Source organism: Orycteropus afer, unplaced genomic scaffold, assembly GCF_000298275.1.
Source record: "Orycteropus afer afer isolate SDZICR_OR568_19922 unplaced genomic scaffold, OryAfe1.0 scaffold00002, whole genome shotgun sequence".
In the NCBI taxonomy this organism is placed as follows: domain Eukaryota; kingdom Metazoa; phylum Chordata; class Mammalia; order Tubulidentata; family Orycteropodidae; genus Orycteropus; species Orycteropus afer.
Window position 1 is genome coordinate 24,324,186 of NW_006921589.1, and position 20,836 is coordinate 24,345,021.

The 20,836-nt window shown below is 39.4% G+C and overlaps 1 protein-coding gene across 1 annotated transcript in view; it reads left to right on the forward strand.

Moving 5' to 3' along the window:
• Window positions 1-20,836, forward strand: part of PLEKHM3 (pleckstrin homology domain containing M3) — a 249,371-nt gene that overhangs the window by 91,345 nt on the left and 137,190 nt on the right. Inside the window, exon 4 of the mRNA XM_007934715.2 lies at window positions 9,682-9,875. Within this exon, the coding sequence (XP_007932906.1) occupies window positions 9,682-9,875 (194 nt within the window). The remainder of the gene's footprint in view (window positions 1-9,681; window positions 9,876-20,836) is intronic.

The following is a 20,836-nucleotide window of genomic DNA, read 5'->3' on the forward strand; positions in this document are numbered from 1 at the left end:
AACTGCTGTATGGAAAGTGAATTTGCTCTGTAAATCTTCACCCAAATCACAATAAATTTAAAAAAATAAATAAATAGAAAGAAAGAAAAAAAAAAAGCAAATATATCATCTTGTGCCTGACCCCAGCCATGATATTTTCAGTCACCTCATATGCATGCAAAAGGTGGACAGTGAATAAGGAAGACCAAAGAAGAACTTAGCATTTGAATTAGGGTATTGGCGAAGACTATTGAACATATCATGGATTGCCAGAAGGATGAAGAAATCTGTATTGGAAGTTGTAAAGCCAGAATGTTCCTTAGAAGGGAGGAAGGTGAGACTTCATTTCATGTACTTTGGACGTGTTATCAGGAGGGACCAGCCCCTGGAACATCATGCTTGGTGAAGTAGATGGTCAGCAAAAAAGAGGAAGACCCTCAACAAAATGTATTGACACAGTGGCTGCAATAATGAACTCAAACATAGCAACAATTGTAAGGATGGCACAGAATTAGGCAACATTTCATTCTGTTATATATGAGGTCACTCGCTATGAGTTGGAACTAACTGGAAGGTACCTAACAACAGCATATATGTGTGTGTGTGTGTGTGTGTGTGTGTATACAGTTTATCTAACTAGTCCCTTTTTCCAATCTTTTACTATTATATTTTACTATTATAGACAGTTCTTTAATTAATAACTTTATACATCATTTTGAATAGAAGCTCTTTCATTCATGAATGAGAGTATTTGTAGTGTTTGTAAACAACTTCCTGGATATGGGTATGTACATTTGTGAGTTTGATCGATGTTGCCAAATCGCCTTTAACTGGTGCCCTGTGTTGTGCTTTTGTGTTGTGTCTGATTGCAGGCTCCTTTCTCCCCTTTTGCTGGCCTATCAGCTTTCACTTCTGTTGTCACTGTGTAGCCTCTAGCTGCCCTTCTTCTTTCCTACTTTGACTCTAATATGTTGTGAACTTAGAAACACATAACCAAACAATTAGAACTTTGTTTAAAGTATGAGTGTGTGGTTCAGAGTTATGGCTAGAGCATTATACATTATGCGTTTGTTCATTCAGGAAATACTTATTGAGCACACTTATTGTGCTCACGTTCTAGCCACTGGGGACTTACTCCCTGCCTCTGAACTCTCTTATTACATATTGGGTGAAAGAAGAAAGACAATAAATAAATACATAAATAAAGACTACTTAGATAAATGAAATGTTGCTGGAATTTTTTTTTTTTTCAGACTTAAAATCAACTGCCAGTACACTACCAACAACGACGGTACACTGCTTTAACTGCTGTACCACCACCGTCATTTCATCTCCAAATTGCTGTCCATGGTTAAACATTCCCTTTGCTCCATTACTTTATTACCCAGGGCTATATTTATAGGGGGACATACCAAAATACCATTCCAGGATCCCTCTCTCACAACTATAATTCTATTGGTAGGTTAGTCTCTATTTGCAGCCCACCGTGTTCTATTTAAGGAGCTCTGCAGGTGTCATGGATAAGGCATTTGTCTGCTAACCAGAAGGTCAGTGGTTTAAACCCACAAGCTGCTCCATGGAAGAAAGATGAGGCAGTCTGCTTCCATAAAGATTTTCCAGCTTGGAAACCTGATGGGAGTTGCTATGAGTTGGAATTGACTCAATGGCAGTGAGTTTGGTTTGATGTTCTATTTAGGAGCATTGTTGGCTCAGTGGTTAAGGGCTCAGCTGCTAACCAAAAGGGTGGTGGTTCGAACTCATGAGCTGCTTCATGGTAAAAAGGTGTGGCAGTCTGCTTCCAGAAAGATCACAGCCTTGGAAACCCTATGGAGCAGTTCTCTGTCCTGTAAGGTCACTATAAGTTGGCATCAACTCAATGGCAATGGGTTTAACAGTGCTTTGTTTAACTGGGGGAGAGGGGAGAGAAGAAGTAGGGATCACCTCTTTTAAAGAGTGATGAGCAAATAATTCATGGTAAAGTAGTTAAAAAATAAAAGAATTGTGAATGTTAAGAGTGCAAAAAATGCCCAAAACAAGGTGTCCACAGATCTGAGCTCTGGCTCTGGTTCTGTCACTTAGCTTTTCCAGGCTCAGTTTTCTCATCTTTTAAATATAGGCCATACCTTAATTCAGTGTTGGTCAAAGTATATTCCATGGAGCATTAACAAGTTCCCTGTGTGTTAATAGGTGTTAACTCAAAAAGAAAGTTCCATAGGAGGTCCATAGCTACACCAGCTTTATGAGAATTAGAAAGGGCCTCTCTGGGAGAATACAGCTGGCAAGAGTACAACTTGGCAAGATGGAGCAAAAAGATAAAAAATGGAAAGTGCCTCTTCCTACAGCTGGTGAGCAGGGCCCAGCCTGGGCTTCAGCTCCCACTTACACTCCCCTTCCCCTGCCCCCCTACATCCTGCCCAACACTCAACAGCTGCCCTGTCTATCAGCAAACAAATAGGCTTGGGAAGTGGCTGAGTTAAGCAGGTTTTCTTTAGTATAGGACTTCTCATAACTTCAATATGCTACATGCTACACTTTGAATCACTAAAAGAAAAATGTGGTATGTAGCATACTATTTGTTGGACGTCAAAATCCATTTCTCACAAAGTACTTTCTTTTTTTGTAGGACTAGTGTTCCTTGGAACACGTGGAGAAAAATGAAACTATGAGTCCTTATCAGCTTAATATTTTGTTCTCATCTGTTTTGTTCTGATACACTTTTCACCTTAACAATACAAATAAAGTTATGTTACAAACCCTCACTACTACCGCTACACCATCCAAAAAAATCCACTGCCATCAAGTCAATTCTGACTCACAGCAAACCTATGGGTCTGAGTAGAGCTGCCCCAAAGAGTTTCCGAGGCTGTAAATCTTTGTGAAAGCAGACTGCCACATCTTTCTCCCTTATAGTGACTGGTGGGTTTGACTGCTGACCCTTTCGTTAGCAGCCGAGCACTTTAACTACTGTGCCACCACCACCATGTCATCTCCAAATTCCTGTCTATGGTTAAGCATTCCCTTTGCTCCATTACTTTACTACCCAGGGCAATTTGGGGGTGGGGGGGTGAGTGAGAAGTAGCATGCCAAAATACCATTCTAGGTCTGCCTCTCAGAATTAAATAAACCTGAACATGTGAGAATTTTGTTTCTAAGAAGTACCTGTCACCAGCCTAACTAAAGAGATGCTATGTTCAAATCTATACTAACAGTGCTTAATGTTCAAATCACATGAGAAAGATGTTTATTTATAAATATATATATATAGGTATATTTATAAATATATATAGGTATATAGATTAGTTTGTAGCTAATTATAACCTGATTGTGTGTTGTTTCTCTGTCTCCTCCTTTGTGTGAGCTGTGGAGACCTGTTTCAAACCGTAGCTCCTCCCCTTCATTTCTCCCCAGTCATGTAAACTGGAGGGGTGTGAAGAGAGAACCAGTCTACGAGCTACAAAAAAAAACCCACAATCACAGAGTAGAGTTCTCATAATTTAAACTATTCTGTTTATAAGCTAACTGCACTATGGAAAGAAATTAGTTTATATACTTAACCAAAACCAAAAAAACCAAACTCACTACTATTGAGTTGATTCCAACTCATATCAACCCTCATTGGATTTCCAGTCTTCACATCTTTACAGAAGCAGATGGCCTCATCTTTCTTCCACAGAACAGCTGGTGGGTTCGAACCACCACCTTTTGGTTAGCAGCCAAATGTTTTAACCACTATACTACTACTCAAAAAAAAACCAAACTCACTGCCGTCGAGTCGGATCTGACTCATAGCAACCCCTCCTTCGGTTTCCAAGGCTCATAGCAACCCCTCTTTGAGTTTCCGAGATGGTATCTCTACAGAAGCAGATTGCCCAGTCTTCTTTCCCAGGAGCGGATGGTGGGTTTAAACTGCCAGCCTTCTGGTTAGCAGTCAAATGCCTTAGACACTACACCACCAGAGCACTACACTATCAGAGCACTACACCACCAGAGCTCCTTATATAACCAGTTGCCATTAAGTCAGCTTTGACTCATGGCAACCCTATTTGTGTCACAGTAGAACTGTGCTCCATAGAGTTTTTAGTGGTTAATTTTTTGGAAGTAAATCACCAGGGCTTTCTTCCAGGTGCTCTGGGAAGGCTTGAACCAACCTTTTGGTTAGCAGTGAAGCATGTTAACCATTTATACCACCATACTTAAGCCCTCACTAATAAATATTAAGTGTTACTTTGTAAAGTACTAATAAGTCAATAAACCAAAAAAAAAAAAAAAAAAAAAAAAACTCACTGCCGTCGAGTCGAATCCGACTCATAGCGACCTCTCCTTGGGATTCCGAGACGGTATCACTATGGAAGTAGAGTGCCCAATCTTCCTTCCAAGGAGTGGCTGGTGGGTTTGAACCACCACCCTTCTGGTTAGCAGTCAAATGCCTTAGGCACTATGCCACTAGGGCTTGAAAAATGAACATTGACCCCTTAAAACTTGATTCTAATGTAAAAGGAGTAGGAGCATGGAGAAGTGCCAGCCAAAATCATTCTTTTTACAAAAGGTAAAAGGAGTCTTGGTTTCCTCCATCTACATTGAACTATGAGCTGAGTTTTCATATAGGTAGAAGTAGCACTCAGGCTTTCATAATAGGGTTGGCAAGAAGTATGATGAAAGCTCTTTTTAAATTTTTTAAAAATAGTTTATTATCTTTTTGTTGTTGCTGAAAATATGCACAGCAGAACTTACACCAGTTATACAATTTGTTGTGTACAATTCAGTGACATTGATTACATTCTTCAAGTTGTGCAACCATTCTCACCCTCCTTTTACGAATTGTTCCTCCCCCATTAACATAAACTCATTGCCCCCTCAGCTTCCCTATTTAACCTTTCGAGTTGTTGCTGTCAGTTTGATCCCACATAGATCTTTAAAAGGGCACAATGCTCAAGAAGTCATCCATTACTAATCAAGCTAAACTATTACTTCGTTTAAAGAAGACTTCAGGGAATGTTTTTGATTTAAGGTTTAAAGATTATCTCAGGGCAATAGTTGCAGGGGCTCATCCAGCCTCAATGGCTCCTGAAAGTCTGGATTCCATGAGAATTTGGAATTCTGTGTTTGTCATTTTCCCCCTTTAGATCAGAATTCTTCTATAGAATCTTTGATCAAAATGTTCAGTAAGGGTAGGCACCATCCACTTCTGGTCTCATTTAACTACATGTCCCATATCCTTCCTGACTTTGCAACTTCTTCTGTTGTGCCAAGCAAATTGTTGTACCTTGGATGGCCACCTGCAAGCTTTTAAGACCTCAGGCTGTACACAATGAACTTATTGTTGTATGCCATAAAGTCAGTTCCCAACTCATAGTGACCCTATAGGACAGGATATAACTGCCCCGTGGGGTTTCCAAGGCTATAAATCTTTACAGAAGCAAACTGCCACATCTTTCTCCTACAGAACAGCTGGTGGGTTTGAACTGATCTTTTGGTTAGCAGCTGAACACTTAAGCATTGTGCCACCAGGACACTAAAAGCAGTATTAGCCCAATGAACTAGGAAGGACAGTAGCTGTATTTCATTTATATTTGGTGTTCACATAATATTCATGTACTGTTTGCATTGATAAGAAAGACATTTTCCTTTGTATAAATTCTGTCACCTAAAAATATCAATGGCTTCTTTCCCTAAGTAAACATATATATATATATATATTTTTAAAATTTAAAAAAAATGCTTTTGTATTTCAATTGCACTTGAACGTGGAATCCTCATATCAGTACAGAGAATCATTTAGAACTTTGGGAGACAGGGAGGATACACTGCTTTATTTTGCAAGGTAGCATTTCATGCCAATTTGAATCTTGCCAAAATTACCTCACAGGTATAAGTGGTTGCTTCTCAAAAACTAGAGCATGTGCTCAGCCTTGCTGCCAAAAATGGCTCACCATGGCAAGGCTGTGTTCACATAGTCGGGCTAACTCTGTTACAGTTTTTCGTAATGTCTCTTTATGAATACTGATGTCTGTACTGCTGTCCCACATGTCTCTCAGTGTTCACTGTCTGTATAAAAGACTATTTTTCCCCCTTTTGGGCTTAAGAATCACCTGAGAAGAGAAGCCTTTTAAACGCCCCGTGAGAGACTGGCCACTTTGTCCCCGCCCTTTGTCCTTCTGCCCACCTACTAAAATGTAGCATTGTTAACCTGATTTAGTAGGGCCTTGGCTCAGTATAAACACTGCCCAATGGAGCCAGAAAGACTAATTGAATTGTACAATACATCAATTTTCAGCCACAGTTTCAAGTGGATTGTACTTCCTTTTCCAGAATACCATCTGTTTTTCTCAAATATTTAAGCATGATAAATAAAATATTTAAACCTAATTCCATCTTTCTTTGTGAAGTGAGCTACATGAAGACAAGTCCATGCCTGTTGTACTCTCTACTGAATACCTAGTGCTTACTACAGTGTTTGTCATGGGCCTAGGTCTGTATGCCTCAAACGTAAGAGTGAGGATTATTTAGTCTTGTCACCTTGGAATAACTGTTATTTCCAGCCTGGCTAAATATTCAAAGGTTTTGGCTAATTCTAGATACTTCTTTGTGAGCTGGATTTACAGAGACTGTATGCTTTTCTACTTCCAACTCTAACTCTACAGGACCCCATAGGGACACAATGCAACCAAACCAAAGCCTGCTGCTGTTGAGTCCATTCTGGCTCATAGTGACTCTGTAGGACGGGGTAGAACTTTCCCATAGGATTTCCAAGGCTGTAAATCTTTACAGAATCAGACTGCCTCATCTTTCTCCCACCGACCTTTTTGTTAGTAGCCCAATGCTTTAATCACTGTACCTCAAGGGCTTCTGCAACACAACAGGCACTTCAAAAATAATTGTTTATAAAGATAAAAAAAAAATGAAAAACAGAAACTGATGCATTTGTTTGAATCCCTGTAGGAAACATAAACTTTCGTATAAATTATACAATAAAAGAAGATTAAAATATTGAATTGCATAAATGCATATAAGAAGTTTCTAGTCAACACACAATAACCATATATTTTATGTTACATGAATATACTGAGGGATTGCCATGGTTGGGTCTGTCTGGTGGACTCTCCACTGTCCCATCCTTGTCCACCAAGTAAATTTCTATTTATCTTTCTAGACTCAGACCCAGTGTTACCTGCTTTGTGAGGCCACCCTGACCCTTCAACCCTCAAAAGAGTTGTTTTCTCCCCCTTTAAGCTTCCAGTAGGCCTTGTCCATACCTCTAATGTAGCAGCTGACAGGCTGTATGCAATATTTTTGTTTTAAATATTTATCTGTTATACTAAACAGTGGGACCTTTGAGGGTAGGGACTATATCCTATTTATCTTCATTAATGAACTTTTAGCCTACAGTGTGGAACAGTGGATTTTCAATTTTCTTTTAAAGAAGGGAAGTTTTACATTTTTGTACGTTGAGCTTTAGACCTGCTCCCGGTACTAGAGAGGTTTTGGTAGACACTTTAAAGAGGTTTTATCTTCTGTAAATAGAAACTGAGTCAACTTTCTATATCATCATCCAGTTCATATCTCAGTATCAATGAACTGATATGTAAAGATCCCTTTAAAATTATCATAAAAAAAGATCAGACTTATTGGTCTGATACAGACTGGTAGAACCCTCAAGACTATGTCCTTTACACACCCTCCAGGCCTGAACTGAACTCAAGCCTGTGGCTCAACATTCAGCCAAATGATAGGCCTATAAGGTGAATAGTAATACCAGGGAGGTATGCACTTCTGAGAACAATCAACCATATGAGATCAAAACAGTAGCATTTACCTAGTGTTCTGGTTACCTCTGTGCCACTCTGACAAGAATATAACACAAATGGGATGGCTTTAACAAACAGGAGTTTATTGTCTTACGGTTTGGAGGCTTTAAGTCTTAGTTCTGGCTCTAGGGGCTGGGTAAAACTCCCTCAACCTTACGCTTCAGCTCTGCCTCCTGCTCCCAGCCCACTGAAGCTAGAGGCTTTTCTTCACTCAGACAACTGCTGGCTACTGCGATTACAAGCCCAAAGTTGACAAGTAAAAAGGCACAGTTCTGATGTTACCAAACCACACAGCAGGCCATTAATTCAAGGCCATTGTAAGTCCCAAGATTGGCAGAGCATGGCAGGCTGCTCAACAACAATATGGCTACATGCAGGCTTCAAGTGTACCATAATCTAGAGACTGTTCCCCAAGGCTTCTCCTTATATATAGGAAGCAGATCACATCCCTAAGGCAGCTACTCAGCTGCTCACAGTAGATCCACCATGGCTTTGATTACCAGTCTCATGGGGAATACTACATCCAGCTGCCCAGCCACTCAACCAGGCCCAGCCAAGTTGATACACATATTTAACCACCACACCTAGGGATAAAGCTAAAAAGCCAGGAAGGGGTTGGAAAGAAGGACAAAAGGAAACAGTAAACACAGGGAGGAAGTGGGAAGAACCTTTTGAGGATTACAGTGAATGTCTCAAAACAAATGTGTATGAATTGTTGAATAGAAAACCAATTTGCTTTGTAAACATTCTCCAAAATCAAAATTATTAAAAAAAAATAGGAAGGGTCCTTAAAAATTATCTGCTTGTCAGGCATCATTTAAACAACTTCTGTATTTCTGGTGCACTATTTATTCCTACAGATGACAATGACTCTTTGTAATCAACTTTCATAGTCTTGTCCTTTACTCCTCAGAAGTGGATATACAGTTAGATGAATTTATTGGCCAGAGTTAGCCCAAGATCAGAATTATTCTAATATGGGCAACTTCTCTCTGGTCACTGAAGTAGTGTGGTTGAGATGGTTTTCTATGAAGTCAAATTATTCATTTTGAAAAAGTTTTTGAAAATATCCTCTTATTCCTTTTGAATTTTGTAATATATGCATGATTTACCTATTTTTGAAGAATGGCTACTTTAAAAAATGTTATGCTATACATATACTTATATATAGATAGATGTGTGCATGTTTGTGTATATAAATATGTATAAATGTTGTTGTTTGTCGTTATGTGCCGTTGAGTCGGACCCGACTCATAGCTATCCCTCCTTGGGTTTCCGAGGCAGTATCACTGCGGAAGTAGATTGCCCCATCTTCCTTCTGAGGAGTGGCTGGTGGGTTTGAACCGCCAGACTTCTGGTTAGCAGTCAAGTGCCTTAGGCACTATGCCACCAGAGCTCCAACATTGCTGTTAAGAGGGTCTCAATGAACTCCTTTTTTAAATAAAACGTTTTATTTTGAAATAATTATAGATTCACAGGAAGTTGCAAAGATAGTATAGAAGGGTCCTACTTACCTTGCACCCAGCTTCCCCCATTGGTTATATCTTAGGTAACTATAGTATAAGATCAAAACCAGGAAACTGACATTAATACAATGCATCTGTATGGTTCAGTGTCATGTTACCACATGTAGATTCCTATAACCACCACTACCACCACCGCAATCAAGATACAAAAGTAATTAATTCCTTTTCATGCCAAAGTTACTTTAGTTACTAGTTGAGTTTCTGAAGAGAAAGAAGCCACATCTTATGTTTACTTAAACTATAGGTTTTTTCATTTGCTTTGTTCAGAAACTAATAATAATATTTTGATAATTTAGCGCTGGTTCCTATTTTGAATAGGCATGGAAAGTGGGGCAATTTGCCAGAGCTGATTGAGGACGCTTGTCTTGCAGGTGTCTAAGCAGGCCAAAGAGTTTCTGGAGTATGTGTTTGAGGAGCCACTGATCGACATCCAGCAGGAGAACCCTATGCTGTACCTGCACGCCGAGCCTCTGGCTGCAGTGGTGCGCCTGCGACAGCAGCTGAAATCGCTCCGGGCCTATCTGTTCAGCTGCCGGGCAGTAGTGGCTGAGGATCTGCGCCGAAGGTAAGAGTCACGGGTGTCAGATGCAGGGACAGACGGCTTACCCAGTAACCGAGGCAAGCATGTGCTTAGGGCATCAAGAAAATAGGGCACCAGTTCTCCAAAGCAAAGACCCATAGATGCTAAGCAGACAGGACACAAGGAAGAGTGAGAGCCAAAGTGGAAGGGAACTGGCAGGGCATAAATGAGATTGATACCAGCTGTAGTGTGAGAGAATGTGCCAGCCAGAAATAAAGCTCCTGCAGGGTCATGAGGACACCCACAGGCAAGGTTGCTTGATCTGTGAGGCCCCTACCACTTCAACACTTTCATTGGCATATGTCTCCTACAGCCTTCTCCCACGTAATTAAAACTCCTTCTCTGGGCAGGTCCCTTGGAAATAGACTGTTGCTTTCTAATAAACAAGAGGTGGGGGTGGGCTGTTGAGTCTAACTCTTGTTACATTCACCCAATATGCAATTGGATCCAACATGAGTGGTTACTGAGCAAGGACACATTATATTAATAGATAACAGGTCTCTGATGCATTTTGAAAGAACCATCTTGTACATCTACGTCTGCTAATCCAGCAACTCCAGCCAGGAGGGCCAGCAATGCTCTTTGCCATGATACGAACACAAGAGAATGCTCTTGCCTGTGTCCTAGTAAACATCCAGTGGGAACTCTAGTCACAGATGACATGCAAAAGCAAGGGAACTGAAATAAATTGACCACTGCAGTGAATTCAGTCAAGTTACTTTTTAATTACTTAGTATTTATGCCTAAAGTTATGTCCTAAATTTTGTAAACAATAATATTTATAACTTTAAAATATGTTTAGCTTACACATGAATGCAGTCTGTTGTTGTTGTTGTTATGTGCCATCAAGTCAGACCCGACTCACAGCGACCCCTCCTTGGGTTTCTGAAGCAGTATCACTATGGAAGTAGATTGCCCCATTTTCCTTCTGAGGAGTGGCTGGTGGGTTTGAACCACCAGCCTTCTAGTTATCAGTCAAGTACCTTAGGCACTACGCTACCAGAGCTCCCTGAGTGCAATCCAGCATACATTTAATATGATATTAACATGGCTAATAATATAATACTAACAAAGCAAATGCCCCAAAATACTGAAAATGTTAATATTTATCTTGCATGAAAAGTTTTAATGTATGTAATCAAGTGAGTTTCATTTTTTATTGTCTTTTGCATAGGACACAATACTTGATATTATGGTATGTGTGCTAATTAGGAGGTGTTGGCACATTAAGAGGTTGTAAAATTCAATATTTGTTTATCATACAAAATATGCTTCTGTTTGCAATACTGAGTGTGTTTCTAAATTCATCTTCCAAGAAAGCAAGAAAGGGCATTTATCAGAACATTACATTTATATTTTATCAGAATATTTATATATCTCTCTATAAGAAAATTGAACAATTCCTTGAGGAAATGAATAATGACAACTTACCATTTATTTGAACCTTATTCAGTATGTTTATGAATATCTACACATTTCTCTCTGAAAAATAGTTTTTGACACTGAGTATATCAAAATACCCTACCATTTCCTCCCCAGTAAACTACCACTCCATTCCCTTGTTTTCATAGGAAAGTGATGACTATGTTGATTGTCACCACCAAGAGAAAAAGCATATAGTCCACCTCTGGGCTTTGGTTTCTCAAGATAAGTAGGAAATGAACAACTCTCGTCTCTCTCTCTCGCTCTCTTATTTAAAAAGAAGTTACGTGATCAATACCTAAGACATGCAGATATATCACATATCCCATTCAAATGTGTGAGTAAGCAGAGGAGAGGGCACCACAGAAGATTAATGTTTAGGGCCTCACATGCCTTCATCCAGCCCTGCATATATGACTCTAGTTTGTTTTCCTTTTCTGCCCTGGTAGGATGGTTAGATGATCTCCAAGGATTTTTCCAACACAACCCAGCTCAAACTCTGTGACTTTTCCTCCTCCTGCCCCATTGGCTCCCTCTGAGCTCCCATCTTTGATTTTTTTCCCTCTGAGGTCCTATATGACCTTGAGTCAAGCAAAATGAAAATAACACTTCAGCATAACTGAAGGCTTTAGCTCATGGATCAGGAGCCCAGCATGTTGAAGGACATAGTAGTCCCTACCATCAAAGGGCTTACCTGCAGGCTAACTTGAAGGGTTCCTGGTGGCACATCAGTCAAAAAGCTTAGCTGCCTGAACGGTTGACTGTTCCAACCTACCAGCAAGTGGTTTCACAGTAAAAAGAGCTGGGGAGAAGAATTCAGTGATCTGTTTCCATAAAGATTATAGCCTAGGAAATCCCATAGGGCAGTTTTATTCTGTCCTGTGGGGTCTCTATGAGTCAGAATTGACCAGGTGGCACGTAACAACAACAAAAGCTAACTTGAGATAATAATCGTAGGATTGACTTTACTGATCACTTGTGTAGTGCCATGGTGGTGCAAGTTTTTAAGAGCTCAACTGCTAATCAAAAGGTCAATGGTTGAACCCCTAGTTGCTCCTGGGGGAGAAAGATGAGGGAGTCTTACTTCTGTAAAGATTTAGAGCCTTGGAAATCTTGTGGGGCAGTTCTACTCTGTCACTATGAGATGGAATCAACTGTATGGCAATGGGTTATTTGGTTTATGTAGTGTTTTATACTTTTCCCAATTTAAGTTCCTATTTCTCATCAGTGAAAATAAACATACTGCATAACTAGAAACTATTTTCCATGGAAAATAAGGAGGTAGCTTGTTTTGTTCAAATCTTATTTTCCATATGGAAAAAATTAACCCAAACCTGGTGGATGATGCCTAAAACATGGAGTTGGGGTTAAAATGCTCAGCCCAAGGTTCTGCCTTTTGTGTTCCATTGGTGCCCACTCCTTTTCCATCACTGACCAGAGCTCATAGTGTCCACAAGTCCAAACTAGATGCAGTCCTCAAAATAAAATTGAAGTTAAAATGTGCCTGCTCTCATCAAATTCTTTCTTTAACATTGTATTTTATTGGCATTTAAATTCACACCCTTGGCATATGAGGACTCGCTTATACTTGAAATAATCTGTTGCTGGTATTCATAAGTCCCTAAAAATACCTTTTAATTTTTTGTTTTAGTAGAAATGACCGGCAGCATACATTAATCATGGTAAATGTTTTGGAGGTAAAACAAGGTACATAATACTTTGGAAAGTATTAAAGTGATATAATTTTCAATTCCAGATCCAGTCAGATCCAAAGAAACTAAAATAACCCCAGGCAATTAAAGAAGACATTTTAAAAAAGAACCAAATGTAGATAGTGAAGGATGCATAATATCTACACCAGCTCTCATAAAATAATAATGAAAAGGCAGCTTGCATAAAGCAAAATACTTGGTGGTGGTAGTCATTCTGTTGCCTAGTTGTTTTTCCAAAAGCATCAGTGGTCAGGATCTAGTCTTAAAATGTCTACACGTATCTTAAATTTAGAAGATCAAGACTTTCCCTGGAAGACAATAGAATTACATGGTTCAAACTAATTTACCGACTAAACGAGGTTCAAAATTTTGTTAGGATTCAGAGTATGTTTGTGCTATTATTTTCAGTGCCTTTTGGCTTTGCTCAGAGCTTGGTTTTCTTCACCTTTATTTTTAGATGATATTAAAATCTACACTTGGAAATCATGTTAGATACCTTTCTGGTATAATGTTTTCCTTTGGTTAAAATATGCCAAATCAGGGAACACATTTAGAAATTAAACAGGAGGTTCTCTCCTCATATGGATGACTAAGAATACCTATGCTATTCCAGCAGTTTTGTGGTTTACCACCATGTACTGGGCCTTATGGCCAGACCGCCAGGAAAGAAATGGGCGTTTAGAAAGAAGGCACTTCCAATACTGTAGGAATAAAGGCAGCAACTTCCTCTCCCCTTTTTTCTTTCTTAACTTGTTCATGACCATTACATGGCACAGTGTCTGACACAGGGTAAATGCTCAATAAGGATTGGATGAATAGATGGAGGGAGGGAAGGAAGACAGGATGGATGGATGGATGTCACTTTAGACCACTTAGCAGTCATCTTCAGATTCTTTTCTTATTATTTTCTTACTTGTCACTTAGCATAGTGTCTGACCCACACAAAACCCTCAAGAATAGTTGTTGAATGAGCACAGGAGTGAAAGAAAAAAATAATCAGTCAAAAAAAAAAATTAAGTTTTTCTGTTTCTGAGCTAATTCTCCAAACATTTCCATCTTTTCCATTTCCAGTGGAATCCCTTAGTGGTACATACAGTTAACACTCTTGGCTGCTAACTACTGCACCACCAGAGCTCCTGTTAATTGTTTAAGGGAGCACATTACTCTCAGGTGATATTGTTTCTTGTATAAGGCAATCTATTATTTGGCTGAAAGGTAACCTGCAGAAATAGCTTCAATTCCAAGTTCAAAGATTATCTTAGGGCAGTAGTCTTGGGGGTTCCTTTAGTCCAGTAGGCCTAGCCTTTTTTGTAGGAATTTGAGATTTGTTCTATGTTTTTCTCCCATTCTATCCAGCATCTTCTGTCAAGTCCCTGGTCAGAATGGTTGCCAGTGGTAACTGGGCACCATCTAATTTTTCTGGTCTCATGTTAGAAGAGCCTGTGGTCCACGTGGGCTATTAGTTTCATGGGCTAAGTTCTTCTTTGAACCTTAGATTTCCTTCATTCTCTTTTGTTCCATATGAGTCAAGACCATTATATCTTAGACAGCCACTTGAAGTTTTGGTTGTATGTGTGGTTTTTTTGTTTTGTTTTTAACGTTTTAATGTGATTTAGGTGAAAGTTTACATAGCTAATTAGTTTTCTGTTCAATAGTTCATACACAAATTGTTCCATAACATTGGTTGCAATTTCCGTTATATGTCAGCACTCTCCTTATTTCCATCCTTCATTTCTTGTTTACGTTAGTCAGGTTCTCCTGCCCTCCTTACCTTCTTATCTTTGCTTTTGGGCAAATGTTGCCCTTTCAGTCTTTTATAGTTGATTCTTCTAAGGAGCACATTCTTCCTGGGTGTGCTTATTTATTTCATAATCCAGTCTATTATTTGGCCAAAAGGTGGTCTGTGGAGTGGCTTCAGTTCCAAGTTAAGACATTAAGGCAATAGTCTCAGGGGTTCCTCCAGTCTCTGTCAGACCAGTAAGTCTGGTCTTTTTTTTAATGAATTTGAGTTTGTTCTACCTTTGCACCCACTCTAACCTGGGCCCTCTCTTGTGTTTCTGGTCAGAGCTGTCAGTAGTGGTAGCCAGGCACCATCTCATTCTTCTGGGCTCAGTTTCAAGGAGGCTCTGGTTCATGTGGGCAATGGCCTTTGGATAATTGCTCCCTTGAATCTTCGGTTTTCTTCACTCTTCTTTGCTCCAGATGGGAAGAGACCAATAGTCATGTCTTAGATGGCTGCTTGCAATCTTTTAAGACTCCAGATGCTACTCACCAAGTTAGTATGTAGAACATTATCTTTATGAACTATGTTATGCCAATTGCCCTAGATGTCTCCTGAGTCTATGGTTCTTAGCCTTCAAGCCCAGCATTCAAAAGCTTTTAAGACCCCAGACACTATTCACCAAACTAGGGTATAGACCATTATCTTTGTGAGCAATATTATGCCAATTAACTAAGTTATCCCCTGAGACTATGGTGCCAAGCCTCTTAACCCAGTAAACCAATCCTGTAAGTTGTTTGGATATGACTAGAAAGCCCCTGTAAGTATGCACTAATGAGGTTTGTTATATATGTGACTATATATGCAGTACATACAAACATGGATATATGTATACCTACACATATACCTGTACATGCAGGTTCATTTATTCTCGTATGCCTTTCTGTACACATATATGCATCCATATCTACCTACATAACCACACACATATTTTTTGGTTATTTTTATTGTTGTTGCAAAATTGTATGTTATAGCATTTACCAAAATTGTCCCATTTTCTCATGTACTTCTTGGTGTCTTTATTTACCTTGGTCAGGTTGTGCTGACTTGACCCATATTTGGGATTGCCTTTTCCGTCATCAGAAGTAATAAGTGTCTACTGTCTAGAAAGTGATGCCCCCTCCTTCTCACTCCCATCCCTGATAACCATCAAAGAACTTTGCTTTCTGTATGTACATCTATTCTTGACTTTTTATAGTAGTGGGACCATACAATATTTATCTTTTTGTGATTGACTTATTTCACTCAGCTTATCCTTGTTGTCCTCCAGATTCATCCATGTTATAAGATGTCACACGTACTTTTCATTATTGTTTATAGTTGCACAGTATTCTGTTGTATGTTTGTACCATAATTTGTTTGTCCATCTATCCTGTGATGGACATTTCGGTTGTTTCCATCTTTCTGCTGTTGTGAATAATGCTGTAGTGAACAGAGGTATCCATATGTCTATTTATGTCACTGGTTTTTTTATCTTTAGGATATGTACCTAAGAGTGGGATTGTGAGATCATAAGGTATTTCTATTTCTAGCTTTTTGAAAAAGTACCATACTGTTTTCCATAGTGATTGTACCATTTTACAGTTCACCTACAATCCCCCTACACTTCACCAGCATTTGTTATTTTCTGTTTTTTTGACCATCGCCATTTTTGGCAGGGGTGAAGTGATAGCTCACTGTAGTTCTGATTTTCATCTTTCTCTCTTTGATGGCTAATGATCATGAGCATCTTTTCATGTGTTTGTTAGACACCTTATTGTCCTCTTTGGTGAAGTGTCATATCCTATGCTCAATTTTTTTATTGGATTGTTTGTCTTTTTGTTGTTGAGTTTTTGAAATTTTCTATAAATTTATTAAGATCAGACCCTTACTAGATATGTCGTTGCCAAAGATTTTTTTTTTCCTGATCTATAGGTTCTTTTTTATACTCTTTGTAAAGTCTTTTAATAAGCATAATTATTTAATTTTTAGAAGGAATCCTGCAATTCTTGATAGAAATAAAAGAGGGAGGAGTTGGTGAGCAGTAGGAGAACAGGAAAAAAGGAAGAGAATCCAATTCTTATCTGGTCGTAAAAGGCATTCTCATCCTGCCTGGTTTTTACTTCAATATAAGAGTAGCCATTAATCTCCAGCAAGTAGGCCCAACATGCTGAAGACCTGTCAGCACCATATAAACAGAATAAAACAAACTGTTAATATTGCTGTCATGAGAAAACTGAAAACAGACTGATTAATTGTATTGGCACTTGACCACCAGGGAGCCAACTTTGGTCTTCGCCTTATTAGGGAAGCCACAGTTTGCTTTTAGGCTTTTCATTATGATGACTGTCCAGTTTTCATCCTCACTGTTTTTGTTATTGTTGTTAAATGAACGCCTTGTTCTTGAACCCATACCGCAAATCTTGACTGGCAAGGGTGATTAGTTTAAAAAAGTCAGTGTCCTCCACAAAGCCTAAAATGTTTACAGTGCTGACAACTCACTGTTTCTGAGGAATCCCAGATGGCTACCCAGCTGAATTGGTTCAGGATCTAGTTAACTTTTCACAAGAAGAATTATTTACAATGTCCACCTATGAAAGTACATTAAAGAACTCTGTGGAAAGCACTGTCATACATGGCAGTGTCAGGACACATCCGGATCAAGATCCATTAGGGAAGCATTTGGGCAGGAATCTGAGAAGAGCAAGAAGGGGCCTCAGCCCTCCATATCCCACTAATTACAGAAACAGTAGGATATATATAAATCAAAGGTCACTAACTGTGCTTCCAGACTAACATAGACTAGTAAGAAAGACCTGGAAATCTGCTTCAGAAAATCCACCAGTGAAAACCTTATGGATCACGGTGGTCTGATCTGCAGCCCATCATGGGCATCGTGCAAGTATGGGCCACATTTTGTTCTGTTGTGCATGGTCTCCATGAGCTGGGGACCAACGCCAGCTAACTACAACAACAGTGGGCACCTCAGGGCCAGATTTGTCCTGCAGACATATTTTGTTTGGCCTGTGCAGGATGGTCTCTGTTTTGAAATTTTGAAATAGTTGCAGACATTTAATAGTCAGGAGTGTTTTACACACACACGCACACATGATGAAGCATTCTGGTTTCTCTTGGGAAATTAGAAGCTCTGGTTACACAGTGCTACCCTCATTTCCACATAGCACCAGTCAGCTTTAAACAGGAGGCTTGGGCACTCCAGTTTGTCATATTATTGTCGCCCTAAGCCCAGTATCACTTGATATATAACACTTTGTTACCCTGTTATTCTTATCCCCAGCCCACTCCATTCATTCATGGTAGTATCTAGGCCCATAGGCACTTGAAGTTTTGACCCCTAATACCTGTAATTAAAATGTTAAGAATAGAGTTTGATAATGTCTCAAATAACTCATCACTTTATTTCCATAATTTCCTAACTGGGAAAATATACCTCCATGACTCCTCTTTCCAGCCCATCTAATACACACCCTGCTATACGATGATCTTACTGGGCAATAGATAGCTCAGCTACCTGCAGATCTAGTATTAGAGGATCTTTGTGAACTGACCCTGAGGTACACAAACAACTTCATCTTCCGCTTTGTCCCTACCCAGATCACATAGTACTAGCCAAAATCTTCCACTGTATTTAATGGACCTCCCGCATCCCAGTCTCAGCCAAAATGACATACTCACTTCCCTGACATAGCACCTGCCTCCCAGTCACCTAATCTGTGTTCACCAGTCTTCTCTACTGACTAAGAGGACTTCAACTTTAAGGCCAGCTCAAGACCCACCTCTTTACATATGTCCTCAGAGACTGATCTTTTCCTTGATCTCTTCTAACTATGATCATCTGTACATCATTTGGCACTTAAGTGCTTGAATTAGTTTTAATCTTCCTATGTATATATCTCTCTTGCCAGCTAGATTGGTAGTCTCTTAAAAGCTTAAATTTTCTTTTTCTTTGTACTCTAAAATAGAAGACTACACATGCTAGCCATGCAATAAAAGTTTGTTAATAATTCTATCATCTCACATTCATACAATAGCTTACTGTTTGTAAGATAATTATTTTATCAACTGAAAAGCACTTTCTCATCAACATGTTATTTATTTATTTATTTATTTTACGGAGCCTTTTAAAAGTAGGTGGGGCAGGTGGTATGTAAAAAGAGAAGGAACTGACGCTCTGAGATCCTATGTGCCTTGCCCAAAGCAACAGGGCTGGTAAGCAGCAAAGCCCACACTAGAGCCAGGTGTTCCAATGCTGAGATCATTGCTGCTTTCCCCATCACATTTGTGGTTGGCAGTGTGTTGTCACAAGGTCTCTAGGCTCTTCATTCTCCTCCAGCCTTGATTGAAGGAGAGTGTGAAGGAAATCAGGGAGGTGCCAGACAGTGATGTCCCTGAATGGGAAGATGGGATTTCTGACACATTCTGTGCTCACCATAAGCTCAGTCAACCACAGAGAGCCAGCCATGGCAATTGGTTTAGTGCTAGCAAGTTCATTCTCTCTAAATCAGTGTTTGCCAGAACTTTATATTTCACAGACCTGTACCTTTAAAAAGGAGCCCTGGTGGTGCAGTGCTTAAGGCATTTGACTGCTGACCATAAGGTTGGCAATTCAAACCCATCAGCCACTCTGCCAGAGGAAGACAGGGCAATATAATTCTGTAAAGATTTACCACCTTGGAAACCCAGCGAGAGCTGGTATGAATCGGAATCGACTTAACAGCAGTGGGTTTTGGCTTGGTACATTTAAAACAAAAATTGGAGAGATAGATATGCTCTATATGTGCCTTTATTTAGTAAACAAAAATATAAAAACAAACAACACATTACCATCTACTTCTTACCATCATTTTGTATATGAACAAAATAACACTTTAAAAAGTAAGCAAATAGCCTCAGAATATTGAACAGTTTTAAAAAGCAAATAAAGTTAAAACTCAGTCTGCTATTCTTATTTTTCTCATTTTATCTTGGGCTGTTAAAATCTCACTAGACTGTCATCAGTCTTTTAGACTAGCTTTTCAGAAATCCTGAATTAAGCGGTATTTTTTTTCTTCTGAGCACTAAAATGAAATCATACAGCCGGAAAAGACATTCTAGAAATTCATGTGTATGCATGAGTGTTTCTCTGTCATCAAAAAGATGATTTGGGGTCTTGGGATGTCTGGTGCACCCAAAGTTGATATTATTATATAAAGGTGAAACGTATTTCTTCCCAACACAAGTTGAGGCCAAGAAGCAATATTAAAAGCATTCTCCGAGTCACTTAGAGCAGAATTATGTCTGATCTTGGGGAACATGTGATTCATGTTTTATCAAGTTTAGTCTTTGGCTCAGACCATTCTAAAGCAATTTAACAGCTTGACTCAGGAGTCTTAAGAGAATACCAATAGTGATTCTTCCGCCTTCTAAACCCACCATTTTCCTGTCTTTGAGCTCACATTCTATTTGGAGTTATGGTTGTATCTAGCATTAGTTCCTACTGCAATACTAGCTTTTCTGATAAGTGAGAAAATTCTATTATAAATAAAGACACTATTTTTATTAGCTGCATTATTTATCTTGGTGTGTGTATATGTATTTGTGTGTGTGTATGTGTGTGTTCTGTCAAACTCTCATTGCTTCCTCTTCTTTCAGGAAAACTTTAGCAGTTTGCTCAGCTCTTAGACCATTTCCCACCAATGGCATCTTAGATACCAAGACTCCCTTCCCACTCTTCCCAGGGAAAACTGCCAGTCTTTCTCCTGAGTTTGTGGGAGGTAAGGCTAAGCCCAAAATTGAAATGTCCTTTGGAAGTCTGATAGCATCTCAAATTTTGTTGTTGTTGTTGTTGTTGTTGTTTGCCGTCGAGTCGGCCCCAACTCATAGCGACCCCTCCTTGGGTTTCCGAGGCAGTATCATTACGCAAGTAGGATTGCCCAACCTTCCTTCCGAGGAGTGGCTTTGTTGTTGTTGTTGTTAAGTGCCGTCGAGTCGTTTCCGACTCATAGCGACCCCATGCACAGCAGAACGAAACACTGCCCGATCCCGCGCCAGCC